Source organism: Lissotriton vulgaris, chromosome 10 (assembly GCF_964263255.1).
Source record: "Lissotriton vulgaris chromosome 10, aLisVul1.2, whole genome shotgun sequence".
Taxonomy (NCBI): Eukaryota; Metazoa; Chordata; class Amphibia; order Caudata; family Salamandridae; genus Lissotriton; species Lissotriton vulgaris.
Genome location: NC_141698.1, coordinates 480,930,196 through 480,946,586, shown reverse-complemented (window position 1 = coordinate 480,946,586; position 16,391 = coordinate 480,930,196). Strand labels below are relative to the sequence as shown.

The 16,391-nt window shown below is 42.8% G+C and overlaps 1 protein-coding gene across 1 annotated transcript in view; it reads right to left on the bottom strand.

Moving 5' to 3' along the window:
- The window catches only part of LOC147685430 (SEC14-like protein 5), a 1,171,342-nt gene that overhangs the window by 391,439 nt on the left and 763,512 nt on the right, over nt 1-16,391 (bottom strand). Inside the window, exon 10 of the mRNA XM_086941333.1 lies at nt 14,144-14,214. Within this exon, the coding sequence (XP_086797459.1) occupies nt 14,144-14,214 (71 nt within the window). The remainder of the gene's footprint in view (nt 1-14,143; nt 14,215-16,391) is intronic.

Genomic DNA, 16,391 nt, shown 5'->3' with positions numbered 1-16,391 from the left:
AGTAAATCGATCGAGGCAGCACCATCACTTTCCGGCACTCCCACCAGGCGTATGTTGTTCCACCTGGCCTTATTGTCGTAGTCCTCCATGCGTTTGAGCAGTAGGTCGTGTGAGGACCGCAAATTCCCGATTTCGGATTGCGCCTCCGCCATGTCCGTCACCAAACTCGACGCCTTCAAGTCCAGTGCCTTCACCCTCTCGTTCGTCTTGGCCAGATCGGCTCGAATTAGAGTAACATCCACAGCCACCGTGTCTATCTTGGACACTATGGTAATTTTTACCCATCCACTATCCAACACTTTCCCTACTGTTGCACTCACTGGAGTGGAAATAGTAATTCTTACATACCCGCTATCCAACACATTCCCTACTGTTGCACTCACTGGAGTGGGAATAGTAATTTTTACCCACCCACTATCCAACACTTTCCATACTGTTGCACTTGCTGGAGTGGGAATAGTAATTTTTATCTACCCGCTATCCAACACTTTCCCTACTGTTGCACTCGCTGAAGTTGGTATAATAATTGTTACCCACCTGCTATCTAAAACTTTCTCTACTGTTACACTAATTGGATTGGGAATAGTAATTTTTACCCACTCGCTATCCAATACTTTCCCTACTGTTGCACTCACTGGATTAAGAATAGTAAATTTAACCCCCCGCTAGCCAACACTTTCCCTACTGTTACACTCGTTGGAGTGGGAACAATAATTTTTACCCACCCGCTATCCAACACTTTCCCTACTGTTGCACTCACTGAATTGGGAATAGTAAATTATTCCCCTCCGCTATCCAAAACTTTCCCTACTGTTGCATTTGCTGTAGTGGGCATAGTAATTTTTACCCACCCACTATCCAGCACTTTCCCTACTGTTGCACTCACTGTAGTGGGAATAGTAATTTTTACATACCCGCTATCTAACACTTTCCTTACTGTTGCACTCACTGAAGTGGGAATAGTAATTTTTACCCACCCCCTATCAAACACTTTCCCTACTAATGCACTCACCAGAGTGGGAATAGTAATTTTTACATACCTGCTATCCAACACTTTCCCTACTGTTGCACTCACTGGAGTGGGAATAATAATGTTTACATTCCTGCTGTCCAACACTTTCCCTACTGTTGCACTCACTGGAGTGGGAATAGTAATTTGTATATATCCGCTATCCAACACTTTCCCTACGGTTGCACTCGCTGGAGTGGGAACAGTAATTTTTATCTACCCGCTGTCCAACACTTTCCCTACTGTTGCACTCGCTGGAGTTGGTGTAGTAATGTTTACACACCCGCTATCTAAAACGTTCTCTACTGTTCCACTCACTGGAGTGGGAATAGTAATTTTTACATACCTGATATCCAACACTTTCCCTACTGCTGCATTCACTGGAGTGGGAATAGTAATTTTTACATCCCCGCTAGCGAACACTTTCCCTACTGTTACACTTGTTGGAGTGGGAACAATAATTTGTACCCACCCGCTATCCAACACTTTCCCTACTGTTGCACTAACTGGATTGGGAATAGTAAATTATTCCCCTCCGCTATCCAAAACTTTCCCTACTGTTGCATTTGCTGTAGTGGGCATAGTAATTTTTACCCACCCACTATCCAACACTTTCCATACTGTTACACTCACTGGAGAGTGTGTAGTAATTTTTAAACACCCGCTATCTAAAACGTTCTCTACTGTTCCACTCACTGGAGTGGGAATACTCATTTTTACATACCTGCTTTCCAACATTTTCCCTACTGCTGCACTCACTGGAGTGTGAATTGTAATTTTTACATCCCCGCTATCCAACACTTTCCCTACTGTTGCACTCACTGGACTGGGAATAGTAATATTTATATACCTTCTATCCAATACTTTCCATACTGTTGTACTCACTGGAGTGGTAATAGTTAATTTAACTCCCTGATATCCAACACTTTCCCTACTGTTGCATTTGCCTTAGTGGGAATAGTAAATTATTCCCCTCTGCTATCCAACACTTTCCCTACTGTTGCACTTTCCGTTATGTGAATAGTAATTGTATCCCCTACGCTATCCAACATTTCCCTACTTTTATAGGTAATGTAGTGTAAAATATTTTTCAAAAACTAAATATTAATTTATATATTTTAATTTATTATAGAAATATTTTCTTTTTATATTTCTATTACAGGTTTATGTATGTATATATTTATAACTTTTCTTATGTTTCTAACATTTTATAATGAAATTAAATAATTATTTATTAATATTATTAAGTTAATATATAATTAAAAATATGTATGTTTAATCTGTTTTTTATATTACATTTATCAGTTTTTAACATTTTTTAATAACTCTAACTATGGGGTCTAGTAGGATGGCGGGCAGTCTCCAGTCCGCCTGCCACTCTAGAGGCGCTGGGACCAGCTGCCATTGGTGCGGCGGTCCCGCACCGCCAATTAGGATGCCACCGCCACGGTGGCGGTGAATCCCGTATATATTACACTATGGCCGGCAGTGCTGTAATCAGAACCCGCCACAATGAAATATATGCATGTTGTGCACTAGCATGCACAACGTGACAGGCACCGTGCGGTGCCCGCCACCTTGTGCATGCCAATGTTGGAGGGTACCATGGGTACCTCTAAAGTGCTGCCCATCACCACCCTACCCCCCTGGGGGCCCGCAGCGGGCCCCCAAAGAAAACTCCATATGCCTTTCCATGGCGGAGTCTCCACCAATGAAAGGCATTGAAAATGCCTCATCATAATATGGATGGCGATGCCTGCAAGGCATTGCCACCATGTTATGGGCCTTCTCCATCCGGTAGGCAATCGGGATGATTGCCTACAAGCTGAAAAGCGGCAGACGGTCTTTCCGTCCGCTGCGGTACCCCCTGCCATGCTAATGTGGCGGGGTTAAAAGGACGTTCGACAGGGTGATTTGGCGGGCGGATCGCCACTGCTGGTAGGGCGGTGGCAGTCCGCCCGCCATCCTAATAGATCCCTATGTTTTGATTAATTATATTTATTATTTCATTATTTTTATATTATTTTAAAAATATTTAAAAAAATGATATTTTAAACAACGATATTTTGGTTTCGATATTTTTGTACTTACCATTGTACAAATAGGCTGTTGATATTCTGTCTATCAATATTGTAGACTCAATATTCCTGTAGCTGGATATTCTGTCAGTGATCCAGCTCCACCGTGGTGGTAAAACAATGTATATATGCAGTCATAAAATACAATATTGAAAACTCCTACTATGAAGTCCCTATCTAGGGAGGGAGAGTATGTGTGTGTGCAACCAGGAATCCTTGTACTGGATGATCCAACCCTGTTTACCCGATTGGAAAGAATATAAGTCCCCATCTTGGTCACAAGGTGGACGCCCTTGCGAGAAGAAGTCAGCAATCTGCTGGCCCGAAGCTTTAGTGCTTAGAGACCGTGCCAATATCAGCATAGCACTCTTCTAACTAAACCCCAGAAATGCTTGTTTATTTATAATGAAAAGCATCCTCGTGTGTTATGTTCAAAGCAGCATTGATTTGGTCCATAGATAGCCATGTCACACTGTGGATGAAAAATAGGACAACATTTGCATTTGCTCGATTTGTGTCGAGATCTTGTACGTGGTGCTCAAGAAATCGTGATAATGTTAGGCGAAGCAGAATCTGTAAGCGACGCAGTTTCAGAGAAACTAATCCACCATTTACACACACGCAAATGTGTGTAAAAGGTTCTAGCGTGAAAGGAAAGGCAACCTAAGAGAACGTGTCTATGATATAAGATGGTATTGGATTTGTGTGGGTCTGCCTCTGACACATACCTAGCCGTGCTCACACTAGCTCTTGGCTTTGTGTACAAAAAGGTAATTTTTGGCAATATGTAGGACTCTAGACTCATTTTCAGCAGAACCGTGAATAAGTAGCACAACTGATTGTGTCATACACTTTTTTCCACATCTGTGAAAGACACAGCCGGCGTTGCTTCCAATTTTAGAGTTGCCTCAAGTAATAGAAACCTGTCATACACTACTTTGCCCCAGAATAAATCAGCTCTAAGCTGAGTGGACGATCAATGGAAGGCTGCAACTATATCGTAATCTTTGTGCAGCATTAGAAAGGGGGCGGAAGAACGTTTGGCCAAATACGTAACACTTGACTTTTGGGAAGAATACAATTTGTGCCTCTCTGGTGGTGAGTGACAGAGTGCCCATTGATTTCACATCAATATTCTTTTCAGCATGTTCAGGTGCAAGAACATCTGTATAAATCAAGTAAAATTAAGATGGCAAACCATCCAATCCTGGAGATTTTACGTTTTTAATCTCTGAAAAGGATATTGGGTCATCTAACATCTCCATCTACAATGGGGTTAGGTGTTTATTAGGTCTAGATAGTCCTGCAAATTATGGGTCATAGTTATGAGATTCTGAAGCAGACCTGCACATGGATGTCTTGCTCCATGGTAGTTGCATGGGAGCATCCATGCAATGCCCAGGGAATGACTCCTTTACACAGGGTAAGGCAACTCAGCAAGTTGTGCTATGTTGCCTTACTCCAGATTTTTTAAGCCATTCAAAGCCACTCGAAATAGCCTTTGCATGGCTTTATAAATCTGACTTAGACGTTTGCATCAAGCATGTACCACTTTGCACAGTGAAAACCTGATGGAAGACTCTCATAAATATGCCCCTATGTTTTTGTTTGCCTTGCCTTTCTCCATATATAACTGCACATAATAGTCAGTGAATACATTGTTTATTTCTTTCTTGTGTAAAGCACTAACCTGGTTCATTACAGATACAGTTTATTGAGGTTCTCAGTGAGTCAAGCAACTGTGTTTATTGAATTTACTGGAAAAAAACACAAGCCATGGCCTCATTTACCAAGACAGGAGCACCTCCATTATATCACGTCCTGTGTGTCACCTCGTCATATGTTTACTGTAATTTAGGCACATCAACCCTTCTAGGAGTATAGAGTATGTTTCTTTCCTCAATGCCAAATCTTCCTGCGTGTCAGAGTGTTGAGATGTATCCTTTTTATAAGCAATTAGATTCAGTATTCAGCGCATTCTTTCCATGTTCAGTCTGCCATATCCCATGTGACATTCTCTCTATATTTACCCTGTATACCTACTTTGGAGCCCTTTCATTAATAAAGGCATAAGTCTATTTCCCCCTTCAAAAACCTACCTTTCTTCAGAATCCACAATCTCTTTTTCTGGCAATTAACATTCTCCGATGCCTCATTGGATGCGCCATGTGTGTGGTAGGGTGGATCTAATCAGTGGCAATCTTTAACTTGCTCCCATTATTTATGTATGTCTTGTTCATATCGTCATCTTTTCAAACAGTCCCGTTACAGCCTGCTTCACGACCTCTCTAATGCTCCTGTAACTTTATCAGTAGTAATAGAAGTGACAACAGGCTTGTTCTCATTGTCCTTCTGTGAACATTGACTCAACTGCAGATTCTGGGGATTTCTTTTCGGAGTCAGTTGACTCTCCTGGTGAGTGCTTTGTCTGCTTTACACCTACCACTGCCACGTGGCATTCTTGTTTGGTGGTATTTGTCTTTGTGGTGGTTTCTTTGTATTTCTAGGTCTTGACCTTTATCGTCTTGGGCTCTGGCATTGGTTTTGAGAAACAGGTGTCACACTGTTCTCTGCCACTTGACTCTCAGCCCAATCCAAGAAATCACCAGATGTGAGAGGTTGGCTTAGTATATGGTGCTCACTAATGCAAGTGTAGCACCCTGCACTAATCCATACTTCCCTTATGGTGGTTTTAGTGGTATTCGACAACTTTAGAAAGCTCTCTAAGGGGTAGCTGTGGAGAGCAGCCTTCAGGCTTAGTCCAGAAGGAGTGTAAAGCAGCTTGTTTTACTAGTACTTAATTTTATGGTATAGATTAAGTGAAAAAGAATCACACAGTGTAGTGATAAAAATATGTATTTTATTACACACACTCACTAACACATTTGTACTATCCTGGAGATCGAAACATGATACACACAATAATTAGAAAGTAGAGCACGTAAGTAGCACAAATACACAGTGGTCTCCATGGGGATATCAAACAATATACTAAAATAGTGGAATGCAAACCACAACTCAAGTCATGAATGGACCCAGAAGACATAGAAGAGCTGGGGACCCAAGGAACCACCCAAGGTGAGCATCTAGGAATCCCCACAGAGGTTGTTTGCAGAGTGGAATCACAAACGCTTGATCAATGTTAGTCAATAGGTAAGTCATGGTTGCAATTTTAAAGAAGAAGGACCCTTCCAAGCGGACCCCGAAGAAACCCAATGGAAGATGGAAGTTTGGAGAGTCACCCCACCCATGGGTACCCCAGGAACCAGGATATCTACACCAGGGAAGCCGGGTGCATAAGTGTCAAGTGACGTCGGAAACTGCTGTAGACCAAAATGGAGGACTTCAGGAAAAATGACACTGGAGATGCAGGTAAGGTTGACGGTGCCCTTGAAGTTGCAGTTGTGCAGACCAGGCAATGCTGTAGAAGACCAGGAGCCGTTCATGAGCTGTCTCGTGTTAGATGTCGAGAGCCCAAGCCTTGGCAGCAGCAAACAATATGGTTGACAAAAAAGGTCCAGTGTCGGGACCAGCAAGGTCCAAGTGGCTCACCACAAGCAGGTATGTCAGAGCAGGCCAGAGCAAGCAGGGGAGCCCACTGAAGCCAAAGAAGACCATCAAGAGGACCCACGGGCCGAAGGCACAGGAGTTGCAAGAGGACCTCGAGCAGATCACCAACAAAGAAGGCCCATGGTACAAAGGAAGTGGTGAGGGCAAAGTTATTTGCTGCAGGAATTGCTTGAGGTTGGAGCTTCTTGGAGCCCAAAGATCTCTGGAGGAGAGAGCCAACAAGCCTTGGCAAAGGCAGGGCAATGCAGTGCACAGGGGTTCTGTTCCAGCAGTTCTGAATAGGGATACTGGCCTCAAATGTGGTATGAAGACAGTGCTGGCCTTGAGGGAGTTGCAGACCCACCACCTGTGTTGCTGAGCCTTTCACGCTACTTCGGAATCCAGGATCGGGAGACCAGTCAGCTGCATTGCGGTGCCTGCAGATGCAGGGGAGTGACTCCTTCACTCCAAGGGAGATTCCTTCGGGTGTCTTGGATGTCCACAGGCCTGGTGAAGAACCTGTATGGAGCAGGGGCACAGACATTGCTGAAGACCAGCAGAGGGATGAGACCAGGAGCAGCAGGAATCTTCCCCGGTGCAGTCTTGGTTCCCAAAGAGAAGTCCAGGTACAGACGGTCAAACTTGAAGTGGTATGTGATCTGGATCTTGTCGCACGACGAATCTATGGACCCATCTGCAGGTAAGCCCTTAAGTACCCTTGGGAAAGGGTTGGGACGATTCAGGGGTCCCTCCCAGAGGAGGGTCTGGACAGTGGCGAGAATACTCCCATGTCCTTTGTCCAGTTTCACACCAGAGCGGAAGCCAAGAGCTCCCTGAACTGATTTGAACAAGACTCTTCAAGAAGGTCACCATATGTGCCCTAAAAGCAGTCCCAGTGGCGCTGACAAGTGCCCCCACCCTGTCCCAATACACTAAACCGTATCTGGGAGGTGGTCACACATCCTTGTGACACAGTACCTATTGTTCTGCCTTCCCAAGCTCGAGCTTGGCTCAACAGCAGGAGGGCAGAATCTTGTCTCTGGCCGGCAGCAGCCCTAGCTTGCTGTCCAGTTCTGGAAAACTGGTACTGGAAGCACTGAGGGCCTCCCGGAGGAGCTTTCCAGTGCATGGAAACATACCTCCCATACCATTTATAGTGTGGGGTATGATTCAAACATGTTTCATACCAAACATGACACGGCTTGTTACAGGCAGTTTAGAGATGGTCATCGTGTAATGATGCATGGTCACTCTATATGTTATAATGGATGATACACTTACAACCGGGTGAATGGACTCCAAAGGTTGTAGGGGTGTCCCGCTCATGCAGGGGCACCCTCACACTACAGATTCCGGGTATTTCTCTTTGGAGTCAAGCTATCTTGGCTGATGAGGGTTGAAACCCCGAAACCAGTCCTGGGATGCTTGTTTCCAGGCCAGGGAGGACCTAGCTTGGCAGTTTGGGCTGGACTGTTCCCATGAGTCACAGGGTCAAGACTGATTTGCCTATGGCCAGGTCTAAACTATGGTGGCATGGTGAGCAAAAGAATGATGGATTTAACCCAAATCTTTTGACTGGGGGTGAATGTTTTGATTTGTTCTGCATTCCGTCCATCACATTTGTGTCTTTTGCTTTCTCGCCCTAAGTGCGCCTGGTTTGCCCAGACATGGGTTCCGGGCTCACTGTGCCACTGGATTCAAGCTATCTTGGCTGATGAGGGGTAAAACCCCAAACCAGTCGTAGGATGCTTGTTTCCAGTCCAGGGAAACATGTTGGCGACAATGATTAACACAAGATGTTACTTGGTGTGAGTCGTTTTAATTTGAAGAACTCGCAGCCCAGAATAAACCAGGAGTGGCCAGTGAATTCTTCAATTTTAATTGTGTGAGATTCACGTTTTTCATTTCTCACTAGGGGTTGGTGTATGTGCACACTTAAGCAGCAAGGGTTCAAGCTGACTTGCTATGGAAAAACATTCAACAGATTGTGTGGCTGATGTTAAGAAAAAGCACTGTTTTATGTTGTTGGTCTTTTTCTTGTGTTTGTCTTTCCTTTCCACTATTATAAGAGTGAGTCACCGATGATGATAAATGGGTATACTGGCAATTGTTAGCCAGAAAACCCCATTGGCAGTTCTTCCGTGAGGGGTTCACTCTTTTCCCCACATTTTTTCCACCTAAAGTTTTGGTGGGTGATGGTATTGTGACGATTTTATTGTTGTTTCCTGTGTGTACCTTGATAGTTTCTGACACATGTACAGGTATGAATGGCCTAAAAATAGTGGGCTAGTGGGAGTAGAAATTGTACACCACTACATTGCCTGCATATATAAAATAGAAACAATAAGAGTGTCAGGAGGGACAGGCCATTTGGTGTTCATCCAGTCCAGGGAGGACCTGGCTTGGCAGTTAGGGCTGGACTATTCCCAAGAGGCACAGGATCAAGACTGATTTGCATATGTCCAGGTCTAAACTGGGTTGGCATGGTGAGCAAAGGAATGATGGATTTAACCCAGATCTCTTGATTGGGGGTGAATGTTTTGATTTGTTCTGCATTCCGTCCATCAATTTTGTGTCTTTTGCTTTCTCGCCCTAAGTGCGCCCGGTTTGCCCAGATGTGGATCCCAGGCTCACTGTGCCACTGGATTCAAGCTATCTTGGCTGATGAGGGGTGAAACCCCAATCCAGTCATAGAATGCTTGTTTCCAGTCCAGGGAGGACCTGGCTTGGCAGTTTGGGCTGGACAGTTACCATGAGGCACAGGGTCAAGACTGATTTGCATATGGCCAGGTCTAAACTGGGGTGGCATGGTGAGCAAAAGAATGATGGATTTAACCCATATCTCTTGACTGGCGGTGAATGTTTTGATTTGTTCTGCATTCCGTCCATCAATTTTGTGTCTTTTGCTTTCTTGCCCTTAGGTGCGCCGGGTATGCCCAGACATGGGTCCCAGCCTCATTGTGCCACTGGATTCAAGCTATCCTGGCTGATGATGGGTGAAACCCCGAAACTGGTCCTAGGATTTTTGTTTCCGGTCCAGGGAGAACCTGGCTTGGCAGTTAGGGCTGGACTGTTCCCATGAGGCACAGGGTCAAGTCTGATTTGCATATGTCCAGGTCTAAACTGGGTTTGCATGGTGAGTAAAAGAATGATGGTTTTAACCCAGATCTCTTGACTGGGGGTGAATGTTTTGATTTGATCTGCATATCGTCCATCAATTGTGTGTCTTTAGGCTCAAGGGCAAGTGGTTACTGGTGTTGAGGTATATGAAATCCACTACTCTTGTCGTATAAAGTAAGTGAACATCTCAGTTTGTGAAGAGAAGGTGGACAGGTAGACCATGAAATAGTGATTTAGAAGTAAGGTAAGTAGAGTGCTGGTTATTTTGCCTAGTCCCTTACCTAGGAAGAAAGAAGTCAAGGCAAAGGTCTATTCTTTTGCTTGAATCAGTTCAGCAGATAAAGCAGTTGGCTTCAGTTGTAACCCTAATGGGCCATGTCAATAGTGGGTGCCACTCATTCTGGGAACGTATGTAACAGAAACAACGGTTCCAGTGGAAAGTTAGGCTAATGTATAATAATGATCAAATGCACAATCGCAATCAAAAAATGGGTTAAGGTGATGTCAGAAAGAAAGAGGGCCTTGAAGACTTCAAGTTCACATTAATTCTTTTTATCAGATTTGTCAAATTCAAATTGATATATACACAGACCAAGAAAAAACAATAGTGCTTTTGTGTCCCCAAGTGAAATGGAACCATAAAACAAACAGTGAAAAACATGTAAAGTGTACAGCTTGGGTTCCACAATTTTTTTAAAAGGTGACCAAAGATTAACTTAGTAATGATTCCAGCTTCTCTGTACAATAGTAAGAGCTGTTAAACTGGTTCGCTTTCAAATACAGTCAACGGCGTTTCAACCGTTTTACAGTGGAGGGTCTCTTCAGGACCAAGGGATATGGGGGCAATCTGATGGCGATTGTTCAGCCTCGTGAGACAGTGAAATAAGTGAGACACCGGTAAAGTGAGAGAGGTTGCTCAATCATGGTAGATGGCAAAAGTACAAGACCCCCACTTAGTGCAGTAGTGATGGAGCAGATTCTTCAACTTAATTGTACCAGCCGCGGGACCAATTATGCCACGGGGATAGTAATACTCTTTGGAATGAATCTGTCAATTCTAACTGCTCCAGTTGTCTGCCTGGTTACAATGACATTGTAACCAGACTGGAACAGTTCGAATTGACAGATTCATTCCAAAGAGTAATACTACCCCGATTGAGCAACCTATGATTAAAATTGTTTGTCAGCCCACCAGTTCGTCTCTCATACGGGGGCGCCTGACCGGGTCCCCGTGTGAGTATTCCCTTTTCTTCTGTCACTTTACGGGTGTCTCACTTATTTCACTTTCTCCCTAGGCTGAACAGTCGCTATCAAATTGTCCCCATATCCCCTGGTCCTGAAGAGACCCTGCACTGTAAAAGGGTCGAAACGCCGTCAACTGTTTTTGAAAGCGAACCCGTTTACACAGCTCTGACTATTGTACACAGAAGCTGGAATCATTACTACGTTAATCTTTGGTCGCCTTTTAAAAAAATTGTGGAAACCAAGCTGTACCCGTTACATGTTTTTCACAGTTTGTTTTATGGTTCCATTTCACTTGGGGACACAAAAGCACTACTGTTATTTTTTTGTCTGTATATATATCAATTTGAATTTGACAGGGCCTACGTCAGGGGCCACTGCAGCTTGCACAACCCATTGTCACTACAAGCACTACCAATGGAGTACCAACACAACTACTAACCTTCTCACCTCTAAGTGTGACAATACAGACTATTCCAGGCGCCCATAGCATTGGCTTGGCAATCAGGTATTAGTCACTTTTAATGGATATTGAATGACTAAACAATAATTGTTGTGTTCATGTTCAAAGCAGACAACCAGCACCACCATGTGGCAGACTATCATAAGTGCTGGTGTTGACAATTAAGTGCCGGTGGTCAGCCCCTGAAACCACCGGCTCAAATTAAGCACTGGAAGACAGGGTGCAGGGAGATCCTTGATGGGCAAGTAGCAGCAAGTCTTATCAGTAATGGTAGATGTCCAATGATTTGAGATTTCAGTGTCACATACTACGACTATGGAAGTATTCTCAGTTCCAAGGGGTTTTATTCTGTTTTAAATCACTTTTGGTGGTGCCAATCTTAATCCATGTCGAAATTGGAGCAGAAGTTCATAATTAGTGCACCTCCAAAAAGCTCAATGCCCACCAAATGTAGGTACAACCTAGTACCTGTCTTCTAAGCAAGAATTTGGATGAATAGAGAAACACAATTATTTTTAGGACACTGTCTTTTTCACGTCTGAATTACATTTATATTAGTTTGGTCGACAAAATCACTTTTCAGGTTGATGAATTTGGATGTATTTTCACCATATCTGCAAAATGTACAACTCTTTAATGCATGACTCTAGCAGTCAACAAATGACAGATGGTTAGTTACCTTCCGCATAGTATTGGAAATTTCCTTTGTACTGCATGTAACATTCTATTTTTTGGGGGGGATCCATTACAGTCACATAGAGCAGATAGCTTTGTTTTGTACATTATGTAGAGAGCAGTCGAGAAGGGTCCATGTGAGACAAATTCATACAAATACAACATTTCCCTGTTGTGCCGTATGTGGAGTTGCATAATTCAACTGGCCCTGCATACAACATATAATATTGTAAAACCATAATTAAATGCCTTATGTAATACATTACCTTGATTTAACTTCATGTGCTTCATCAGACCTACTTACACACACACAGACAAACATATATTTAAATCACAACAGAAAATGTCGAACAATATTATACCCTCGTGAAAACAACACCAATACCAAGCAAACCCGTTTTTCAAAACACTAAAACGTATTACTCTTTCACACCAATTAAAATAATAACACCATTCCTTCATCCGCTCTTCTTTCCTCGGCCACTGTTCCAGCTCGTTATCTAAAAAGGCAACAGTTACAATGTCTCTTGTTGCCCTATTGATGAACAAGCCACAGAAGGGTGTAGGGCTTATCTGCTCAAAATCTCTAAGAGGCCATTTCAATACAAGACCGTCTCGGGTATTTGACCACAGTCTCACCCGAAAAATCAAAGGTTAAAAGCGACTCGGTCCCCTATTCTCTTAGGACCATTATCAAACAAAGTGGTAAAGTAGGAACACTTTATGGCAGTTTGAATAGAGAACCTCAAGTGGTTAGTCTCCTTTCAGGACACATTTCTTACGCTATCCATTCCCCAAATTTCGGCCGCACACATTGAAGCAGGTTGAACCTTGGTTCAATATACCTTAATTGGTGGTGACATCGATCTAGAGGTAGTAGCTGTATACATTTTGAGAACAACAGCAGATCATTGTAGCATGACTCCATTCTTTTGGATGTGGGATTCAATGTGAGTCAACTGTTGACCTTGATACCTAGATAGTCAAATGTATTGACTTATCCAACTGGATTCTCCCCGTCCTAAACTCTCAGAAGTCACTGAATTGGTTCAATACGTTTTGTAGACCCTACAGGGATTGCAAGATAGGAAATTGCTGTGGTGTGTTGCGTGAGCGAGAAGAATATGACTCTATTCTGCTCTCTCCCTAGCGCAGGTGCACAATCAGGCTGAGGAGAACTGTAGTGCAAAGATGTCTGCATGAGTCTAGCATAGGGTGTGTACAAGAAGAGTGTCCTTTCAGTGAAAAGTACTGTGTCTAGACAAACTTTACAACTTTTCCCAATTTAGATAGGTGCTGTACAGTGCAGCACACATGCAAAGGGGGACAAGTTCGGAGAAATAAAAACGTTTTTCCTTTTAAATGTCTGCTTCAAAATGATGTTATTTTCTGGTGCAAAAGCCCCTGTCTACTATTGTTAGTACATAGGGTTTGGATAAAAAAAAAAATATGGGATGTTGCATGTGAACTCCTCATGATGCAGAGGAACACATGACAGTGCTTTTAGCTGCCTTGCATTACTTTGAGGCAAGTTTCCAGCACAAAAGACGGTGAAATCCAAATCCAAACCACATTTCGAGTAGGTCTGCATAACTTTTGTAATGCAAACCCAGAACAAAATGTTTCTGAATTGGGTTCTACTTTTAATTATTTTTTATTTTCTATTGAACGTATTAGTGATCTTTCAACTCTTTTGAAAATACCTGCCAACCTTGCCCAATCTAACACAAAGGCAGCAAATAGTTGGCCTTAAGGAGTAACCAGTATATATAGACCAACTTTATATTGAGGTGACTTTTGGATCAGACTGAGGAAGACTTTAAAGTCCTCTAAGAGTGCAATGAAAATATCAGCTATACTCAGAAATAGACATTACAGTCCAGCTCTTGAATATGTTACTAACATAGCATAGAAAGATTTGTCGGCTTAAAATGGAAAGCAGGATTACTATAACCAGTGCTAGACTGCAAATGCAAGACTTATCTATTTTACCACTTTTTTCCTCACCAGATAGGACGGAAAAATCGATGAGTGCTTTCCTCACACCTTTTTTGTCCCTCTTCATTAAGCGAGAGAACCTACAAATGGAAACAAAAACCTCAGTATTAAAAGTGAGAATAATACTTATCACAAATCACGGTCTGAGATCATGAAAAAAACAGTGCAATATCCTTAGCAGTATGATTGCATTCTTATAGAATCTACTATGGACACCATTACGAGTTTGGAGGTTTGAGGTGGCGTGGTGGTGGAGGTCTTGCAACTACCACATAACAGCCCTAGTGAGTGGTCTTGCCGCCCTGGAACCGCTGACTTCGCCAGGGAACTGCCATTTCCCGGTGGTTGCACATCGGTCAAGAGGCATTAATATGCTTGGCAGGATGTTGCGGTCTCTCCAAACATAATACGACATTCATCACCATCACTGATTCCATGGAGGCCTTTCCTCCATGAAAACAGTGTCATTGAGGAAATAAAGGGGCCCTCTATGGGCCTCACAACTTGTGGATGCACACAGGGGAGTACAACATGTGCCCTTCTGTGTGCATGCACAGACATTCCAGCACAGCATGGACTTTTCAGCCCATGCCGTGCTGGAACTTCCTATGATGTTCCCATTGTGGTGCTTATTTTATAGGCAACGCCGTGGGAATGGCAAAGGAAATGCCTGCCAATGACTAAATAATTCAATCAATCAAAATATCTTTATTCGATCTCTTAAAAATAGATCATACAAGTACAATATGTTAAAAGCTTTTCATACAATAAAATCTGAGGAAGATAGATTTACTAAATAAAAATACTCTTATCATAAAAAAAAGAACACATTTAACCATACCCAATTGTCCAAAAAATTAGATATTTCTTCAGACACCCCATTTACCAGCAGAGGGCCCATAGTATAGGTAACTAAGGAGTTAATTTTCGGTTGAAGTAAACCCACAGTCACTAGATCAAGATAAAAGCCAAGATCAATGTATATTCTATTAAAAACAAGATTTCATCATTTTTTTTCAGCTTGATACTCTAAAACCAAATAACTCATTATAAGGCAGGAGGTCCTCACGCAGGTGTGGGGCCCCCGCACCGTTAAACTTGTATTCGGCCCCTAAATGTGCAGCAAAGCAACAGCACTTTGCTTTGTCCAGTAAATGGGTATTCAGACGAAATATCAAGTACAAAATATGGTCATACCAAAATATTGAGTGGAAAATATTGTGGTATGGAAATATCATCAGCAAGAATATCCATTTAAGGTAAGTAATATCGTTTTTTAAAACATCAAAGTTATTATTTGCAGAAATGTAGTTGCTTAAAATATTGTATTTTATGTATTTTAGTATATATTTTAAATGTATATGATGTAATATTTTTGTATAATGATTGTTTATTTTTTTTAAACATATCTGTGAAATTTTCAGTAGTTATTAAATTGAATGTAATTACATTCTGTGTTTTTTAGTTCCATAGCAGGGTGTGTGTTTTAGGGTGTATAGGTTGGGAAGTAATTTAATTATAATAAATGAATGTTTATTTTTCTTGTAGTATTATTCATTTGATTGTTATTTAATAATGTTAATTCTGCTCATATTTTTATGAAAACTTTATGGGGTCTATTACTTTAGCAGGCGGATCGCACCGCCCGTATGGCGTTGGTGATCCACCTGCCATTCCTCCCTGCCCGCCTACCATTTACCCCTGCCATATTACGATGGCGGTGGGGACTCCGGCAGACGGAAAGACCCTCCGCCAGTTTTCCGTCCATCGACGAGTCGACCAAGCAGAAAAGGGGTATAATATGGTGGAAGTGTCTGCAAAACACTGCTATCCATATTATAATGTAGGCGGGGATGTGCCTTGCCATGGCGGTGTTGCCGCCATGGAAAGGCATGCGGTGTCTGCATGTGGTGACCAGTTGCAGGCCCTCAGGGTGGTGGGGTGGTGGGGCGGTGAGGGGTGCACATGGGGGGTACCATAGGCATGCACAACATGCCTTTTTTACATTGCAGCGGGTGCTGCAGAAAGCACTGCCAGTCGCAATGTAAAAAATGCTGGATGCGCCCGCCTGTGTGGTGGGCGCATCCTAATCTGCATCACGGGACTGCCGCATATATGGCGGGCGGTCCCTTTTGTCATTACTGTGGCAGGAGGACAAAGTCTGCCCGTCATCGTAATAGACCCCTATGTGTGGGTTGTGGGGTTTATAGAGGTAAAGGGTGGGAAGTAATTTATTGATGATTAATAATAACTAGTT